Genomic DNA, 8,449 nt, shown 5'->3' on the forward strand with positions numbered 1-8,449 from the left:
CCTCCCTCCTTTGCCCTGTCTCCCACACACACTCGTTCCTTCCCCTCGCGCCCACCTGGCGTCTCATTGGTTAAATCCCCAGCTATATATTTATCTGATTGGTCAGGGCGGGGTATATATACACAGCGTGGGTTGGTTAAATCTGGCCACAAGTTTCAAAACTTTGAACCAGGGCAGACAGACAGAGAGACAGTGAGTCGGACAGCCTGAGTGACGAAGGGGAATCAAGCTTTGGACAAACCACTGCACCGCACACTCCAAACAAGAACTGTTGTCTTTTAGAAAAAAGAAAAGAGTGAAGAAAAGAAAGAGGCAGAGTCATTGTGGATCATTTTCAGGGGGAATATCCTGCACCACAACTTGTTTGTTTTCTCTTTCTTTCTCTTCTTCTCTCTCCTCTCAGATCTCGATGCTTTGCTTTGGGATTTGTGCTTCAAATCCATCGAATTCCTCTTTTGATCTTTCTCTTTGTCGTCTGAAACACTTTGAGTTACAAATCTTTTCCAGAACTTTGCAACCCAACATACTGAGACAGACGTTTGCAGAATTTCACTTGGACTAAAAGTTGAGGCCGAGCCCGGTTCTGGAATGAATTTAACCGAGCCCAGCTTGTCTAGAGAGACTCTTCTGCATCCAAGCCGGGTGTCCCTCGGGGGCCCCTGGACGTCCAGAACCCCGAGTCCTGCTTCTGATTCCGAAATGGGTTTTGAGCAGACCCTCTCCGGGGATTGCAGTTCTCCCGATGTCCTCGGACCCGGGAGCATGAGGAGAGCAGAACCGAGGATTTCTCTGACACCCAGTTCAGGAGGACAGAGTCCGGACCTGACCCAGGCAGGAGGTGTGTCAGCTGACGGGAAGGCCGTGGCAGCTGAGCAGAGGATCCGAAGGCCCATGAATGCCTTCATGGTGTGGGCTAAAGATGAGAGGAAGCGACTGGCCCTGCAGAACCCTGACCTGCACAATGCTGTGCTCAGCAAGATGCTCGGTAAGACAACAACAAAAACTTAAGTCTCACCAGGGCAAAAAAACATCTGAAACTGTTTGAACTTCAAAGCTTTCTGACCAGACAGGTTAGGGTTAGCTGCTTTATATAGGTTTATCAGTAGAGACAATTGTGGGGTTCACCAGACCCACCTCAATACATTTTTCAAAAATCTATTTCATCATTGTTGAAGTGTGTAAACTACCACATCAGGGCAGAGTCTTCCAAAAGCATCTCAGATGATCTTTGATATATGGTCTAAGATCATCTTAGTCTTAAAATGGTTTTGGGTAACTTTGCCCTGAACACTTTTGATCAGCGTAACCAACATATCGAACAACACTTTTATTAAGTTACTTTCAAATATGTAATTGCAACCAAGTTTTTGAGCAGTTTTGCTTTGATCAGTGTTGCTCAGTGTGACAAACCCCACCCATCTGAGTCATTTATAGCCCCAGAGGCTCTAATATTACTAATAAAAACCATGCAGAGCATCAGATTAGAATTACCTTTCAAATGTCTGACAGCATACATAGTTATATTGCTACACAACATGTATATTACTTATTTTGAAAAAACTGTTGAAAATAATCAATAATTTAGATATGACTTAAATTGATACACTTCCATAATGTTTAATACTTTTGTAATCAAACCCTAAATTTGAACAATTAGTTGCTAATTCTGTTTGTTTATAGATTTACGGTTGATCAATTTTATTATATATTTTATGATATATTACAAGTAAGTTACGGTAGAAGTTTTTAAGTGTTAACATCTTTACTGTATACTGCTGAAGCAGTAAATCGACATCTGTAAGAAATTATTGGCTGAACAATATCAGGACTGTTTCACATCATACATTTAAAGCAATGTGCGAAAATTAAAATAAAATTTTACACGTCCATCTCCACATTAAAATTATATTTTCAGCATCAAACACTCCATTGAAAGGTGTGAAAATTTTTTATTTTCCTCAGTGACAAAGTGGAAGAAAAAAATCCAAAAAGTCTTTAGAAACTTCACTTCTCTACTGTCCATCCATGAGCTTATTACGTTCCAGACGGCAAAGTTTTATCAAACTATGGAGTCCACTGTAACCCGCATGAACCCAAGCAGCAAGCTGTTCGTCCAGCAACCGCCTTTAAACTGTGCCCGGCCAATTTATATATATATATGTATATATTTATGAGGAGCCAGCCGTATGGAGTCAGGGGTCAGAGGTTACAGTGCATTGTTAATATTGTTCTAATGCTGTGTTATATTGGTAAATATGAAGCACCATAGACCATTTAGTTCATTTATTAAATTCCAAGAGTCAGTTTCTCAATAAAAATGAGCAATCAAATTATAATCATTTGACTAATGTTCAGTTAAACTAAACTGTTATGTATTGTAAATATGTTCTAAACATTTTCATGTTAGAAAACAAAGGGTGCAGAAGATTACACAGCACATGTAGCAGCTTTTACTGGCCTCTGTTTCTGTTACTGTGGAGAGCAACATTTTGTTCTTGTTGTTATTTCATCACACAATCACACAATGTGTCATATTTACACTGAGAACTGCTCAGGTCTCACTGTCTGCTGCTGGAGCTCATCTGCAACGTGAGCCGCTCTGTAACACAAACCATAAAGAAAAGGAAAAATGACTCTCAAATCTCCAGGCTGCTGGTGTCGACAACCAGAAGACGAACTGGGAATATAAGCACTTAAAGCAGTGACTGTGATGTTAACTACATCCACAAAATTAAGCTTTGTGGGACATCTTATAGGCTGAATTATCAGCAGTGTTTATTTCAGTAGTTTGAACACACAGATGTTGAGAAGTATTTCCTTACTGTTTCTGTTTTAGGCTTTACAGAGGACCCATCTCAAATCAGCATTTTAGCGGCCTCTCAGATCCTGATGCACAACCAGAGAGGATTGTTCTAGCTTTGACAGGGGTTCTACTTGAGCTGAAACAATTAGTCAATTAATCAAGTAGTTGATCGACAGACAATATTGATAATCAGTGATTTTTTTCACTCTTTATTTTGAAGGAAAACTGTTTGCATTTACCTGGTTCCTGCTCCTATAATGCAAATATTTGCAGGTTTTTTTGGTCCTCTATGACAGTAAACAGTTTGTTAGACATAAGTAATTTGAATATGTCAATGTTGCACTTAAGAAAATTCAAAATTTTAGTTGGCTCAAAAAATAAATTACATTTTATAGGCTCAATGATTACTTGATTAATCGAGAAAATAACCATCAGATTAATCAATAATGACAATGGTTGTTCGTTATGCCTCTAACATTTGATGATGATGATGATGATGAGGACTTTAATAATGATTGTCAGCGGGATTCATAGACTGCTTTTTTTGTGTACCTTCTTTCTTTGGTCAAGAACCTACGATAATGAATATAATGTACCTTGAACCTTTCAGGTCAGTCATGGAAGGCCCTGAGCGCCACAGACAAGCGACCATTTGTGGAGGAAGCAGAACGACTCCGTGTTCAGCACCTCCAGGATCATCCAAACTACAAGTACAGGCCTCGCCGAAAAAAGACCACCAAGAAACTCAAGCGGGTTGAGCCGGGGCTTCTGCTTCACAGCCTGGCCCAGGGTGGTGCACCAGGCCTTGGATTAGGTCCTGGCCTCAGCCCTTTGGGTGCAGAAAGTGTCTCCGGAGGTTCTGCATATGGACATCCAGGTGCTCACCACCATCACCCCCACCACCTGCTGCCCTCTCTGGGGCACTTCAGGGACCTCCAGGGTCCAGGACACCCAGAGCTGGAGAGCTACGGCCTGCCCACTCCAGAGATGTCCCCTCTGGATGTTCTGGAAGATGGAGCCGGGGAATCTGTGTTTTTCCCCCAACACATGCAAGAAGAGGTGGGGATGGGAGGTTGGAGCGGGTACCACCACCACCTTCACCCTCATAACCAACATTATAGCCATCACTACAACAACCATAGTCACCATAACTCCATACACGGTGCGACACATGGTCAGGGTTCAGGAATGAGTGTTGGTGCCAGTTTAAGCACCAGTATGAGCTCCAGTTTGAGTCCAGGTAGAAGTTCGAGAATTGACTCTAGAATGAGTTCCGTTGAGTCAAACATGAACTCGAGCATGAGCTCTGTCACTTCAGTTTTGGTCAATTCGGTCAACTCCAGATTAAATCCTACTCATGCCTCCAGTCACCACATCGCCTTAAGGAGTCCTGTAAAGTGCCCACCATCTTTATCCACCTCCCCCACCCCTGTTTCCTTCGCCCAGCCCTCCATCAGCCTCTCTGAACCAATAAAATGCCACCAAACGCCTCTGAGTACTGCCCCTGCTAGCTACTTCAGTCAGATGTATGGGAACAGCGCCCCGAATGCTACCCATTTCACCCCTTCTCACCTGGGGCAGCTTTCCCCTCCCCCAGAAACCTCTCCCTCCTCCTGCTCATCCTCCATCCCCTCGTCAACTTTCCTTCCCCCTGTGCACTTAGACCCTTCAAACCCCGAGTCCTCTGGCCATTTAGGCTCTTCCTCTGCTGAGTTTTGGTCCGAGGTGGACAGGCACGAATTCGACCAGTATGTGAATATTGGAAGGAATCGAGAGGAGGCCTTCGGACTTGGTGGGGTCTGTGGGGGTGGGTCCAAAGTCCTGGGTGGGCGCAGTAGCAATAGTATAGGTGGTAGTATTAATAGCAGTGTTAGCAGTATTATTAACAGGGATGTCAGCATTATGAGTGGTGCTAATGGATGTGATGAAGGAAGCAGCCCTCTTATATCTGCTCTTTCTGATGCCAGCAGTGCTGTCTATTACAGTGCCTGTATCACTGGATAAATATCTCATATGTACCTCCTTGCATACTGCACAGTTTGGTTTGGTTCATTTGAACCATCGTTAATATGATAGGGAGGAAGCATGAGGAAGGTTAGTTTTGGCTCATACTTTAAATCAAGTCATTGTCATGTTTTGTTTATCTCCCATAGATTCCAACTCTAATTTAAAAAGTTAATTTGTCTCTAAATCAAAGGTTATTGGAGCTGTGTAGAACCAACAGTCACAGTTTTTTTTTTAATTTTGCAAACTGGAAAACACATAACTGACAAATAAGGCACTGTTATTGAAGTAAAAATATATATAAATGATAATTGCTTATATTTAGATTGATTAATGAATTCTTCAACATGACATTGAACAGCTACCTAGCTAGCTAACCAGTTATCCTTGAGAGCTACAGGCTACAGTCGTTCACTTAGTCAGCATAGAAGATCTCGATCAAGATATTGTCTGAAGATTTAAATGAACAGTAGAGAGAAAAAACATGTTGGTAGTGCATTGATCTGCTTAGACGCTGCAATAGTTTGACTCGAGGTGTTTCTACTCAAGGTGGGCAGATACAGATAGTTGTTCTGGTGGCTGCATAGTGGGGAAGGATTCATGGATGTGGGATATCAATGAGTGATGAAGCACCTTTGATCAAGACAAAGCTCCTACCTGTTCCATTAATTTTTTTTCCCTGCATTCTAAACCCACTGGTGACAGTACATGCTATATGAAGATTATGCTAGCAAAATGATTGCTTTCATTGCACTGTGCGTACTCTGGGCATCAGAAAATTCCATGTTTTCGTAAATCAAAATTTTAAGATCATCTCATATTATTGTTGAAATTTCATCTCAGGAGCGAGCTCACATTCATCTCTTCTGAACTTCATAAAGGTCAGATGAATTTATCTCAAATAAATGGTAAAATGAAGCACAATGAAGGACAAACTCGGGAGATGAAGAGAGAGAATAAAGACTTGATGGGAGAGACTTGGTCCAGCCTCCACGTATCTCTCAGCAGTGTTGTCGGAAAAGCATGGACCCAGACCAGACCACTGATGTCTCCCACAAACTATCAGGATGTTTTACAAGCCGGGTTGAGTTTTTTTCTGACCGTGATAATTGCCATTCCCTCTCTATCTCTCAGTCCATGACAGGGCCTCATGTCAAACTCCAAGCCAAGATCTGGAAGTTTTAAGTTGCTTTGCTTCTTGGCAAACAAAGATATGTTGATGATTAAAAGATCATTCTTTTTAACCAGTGAGGCTCTCTGGTATAAAAAACATGTCACTTGTTTAAACAAAATGTAGTTTTAAGTTAAAAAGTGCAATTCAGCCCTACAAATAACCGAAGTTTGAGTTCTACAAGTTGAGTGCTATTGGACCAAGTCTTGTGTGGAAGATTCTGAAATATCATAATGTCTAAGGTCTGCTAATATGCAAAATTAAGCAAAAGCAACACCACACTCCCAGATATTGGTAAGCACTTTGACCACTCCAGTTACAAACTATTCTAGATTTCATTTAAAAATGCATGGATAATGGTTCAAGTTCCAGGTCTTATTGATTTCTGGAAACCTTGGTTTGATGTAGCCGTTTACTGTATAGATACAGATGCTATGCCTCCTGGCAGTATGTGAAGGAGAAACTGAGACTATGAAATGTTCTCTTTGCACTGGGTTTAATGTCTTAGCTGTATAGAAGGAACACTACTTATTAAAAGTCAAATGTCCATAATTTTAAATATGTTTTGTACAGAAGGGCCTGTGCTTATTTTTTGGTGTTTGATAGATTCTTATTTGTTCTTAAAGTAACAATTCAACATTTTAAGGAAAATATGCTTATTCTCTTCCTTGGTGAGAGTGAGATGAAAAGGTCAATATCACTCTCATGACTGTGTTGAGTATGAAGCTGGAGCCCAGAGGCGATTAGCCTAGCTTAGCATAAAGACAGGAATCGGGGGGGCTAGCCTAGATTTCCAAAAAAGCCATGCTTCCACCATCTTTTATAGTTACCATTTTTTAAAACTTAATTTGTTTAATGCAACAAACAGAAACTTTAAAATGATAATGAGTGGTTATAGACGGAGTTGTGTAAATGCAATCACTGCTTCTGGCTGTTGTTTGTCAAGAAATATTTACACTACGAAGCTCGATGTAAAACCATGAATTGTCAGTTTTATTTCTCTGTTTGTGTGGATAAAATAATTAAGGTGTTAATTTCCATCTACTTGCAGTTTTAATGCTAAGCTAGGCTAATTGCTTCCTGGCTCCAGCTCTATACTTATCCCACAGATATGACAGTGATGTTGATTTTCTCATCACTCTCTTGGCAAGAAAGTGAATAAGCACATTTCCCTAAATGTCAAACTATTCCTTTGAAGATGATTCAAATATAAAGGCATTCGAGCAGTGAGTCTCCACTGGTCTTTTGTGTGTATGTATGTATTATAAACTTAGAAAGGAAATCTATAATTGTATTGATCTCTTGTAGATCTGTATGGGTCTTTAATGGGTTACATTTTATGCTTTGCTCTACCAGTGTCATCAGAAAGAAACTTTCCCTCCCACACCAGTGTTATTGACCTAAATGGCTGGAAATTAAAATGAGAATTTATGGTTTTTATTTGTGCTGAGAAAATGAAAAAGCAACAGTTGCAGCCACTGTAAAGATCTCTCTGTATGTGTTTATGTAGCATCTATCCTGTAATAGTTTTGTATACAGTCAGAGCACAAAAGCAGAGGTCTCTCTTCAAGAATTTATCCTGCATCTGTTCTGCATTAGTCCTTACAGACAATACTTTTTTTGTACATGAAACAGTAGAACAAAATCGAGTATCTTGTACAGTGAAACCAGTTATATTTACCGCACTGTTCCTTGTGGCTGCCATTGGTTGAAAACAGAGCAACAGTAGATTTTTCCAAACATTTCCTCTGGAGGACGGAGCCACAGGGCAGCAGCAGTTCAAGCTTAAAGTATTAAAAAATACTTCTACATCTGCATTTGACATTCTTTTCTGTTGACACCAAACAGAATCTTGTTTCCATTTTAATTTACTGTGACACACAAAGAACATCAGAGACACAGGCATTTTTGGAGTCGTGCAATAACTCCGGGCTTTTGGTAATAATTATCTGAAAAAAAAAAAAAAGAAAACGAAACACCCAAGATTTTTTTTGGGATTAAAACAAAGGACATTCTCTCAGCAGTCATATAACGACAAATTAAAAGCAGGATTTTCCCAGAAGTGTCACTGTGATGCTTCTAAATCTGTCTGACAGGGATCATTTTTATATTGTCTAAGTGTAGAAAATGGTTTTGTTTTTGTTTATATTTGAAAAAAATGTGTGTTGGCTGTAAATGGATCTGTTCTGTTTTATAATATAATTTCACAAAATAAACACTTCTGAGGTTGCACTTTGGTATTTGAGTCTCTGGAACAAGAAGTTCAAATTTCCCAAAAAGTAGTCCCCATCATTTCATACCTTCCATCCCATCACAGCAAACTCTAAACCGCAGATTATATTTGTGATTTAACAACCTTGAATTTCATTTTGTTTCATCACGAATTTGACATTGCTCTTCACATGACAAGTCTCTAGGGCAATTTGACTCAGTTTAGAATGAAGCAATTAAAAGTTTTCTTACAATTAGGA

General features: G+C 40.1%; 1 protein-coding gene across 1 annotated transcript; it reads left to right on the forward strand.

The window, feature by feature from the left end:
* Positions 1 to 141: 141 nt before the first annotated feature.
* sox18 (SRY-box transcription factor 18) lies at positions 142 to 8,210 on the forward strand. Its single transcript, XM_023393042.2, has 2 exons — positions 142 to 985; positions 3,414 to 8,210. The coding sequence occupies exons 1-2, from the start codon at positions 589 to 591 to the stop codon at positions 4,805 to 4,807; spliced, it is 1,791 nt and encodes a 596-aa protein (XP_023248810.1). The 5' UTR covers positions 142 to 588; the 3' UTR covers positions 4,808 to 8,210.
* Positions 8,211 to 8,449: the final 239 nt, after the last annotated feature.

The sequence above is a fragment of the Seriola lalandi genome, unplaced genomic scaffold, assembly GCF_002814215.2.
Source record: "Seriola lalandi dorsalis isolate HSWRI2012SDOR001 ecotype SW California unplaced genomic scaffold, Sedor1 jcf7180002054927, whole genome shotgun sequence".
Classification (NCBI taxonomy): Eukaryota; Metazoa; Chordata; class Actinopteri; order Carangiformes; family Carangidae; genus Seriola; species Seriola lalandi.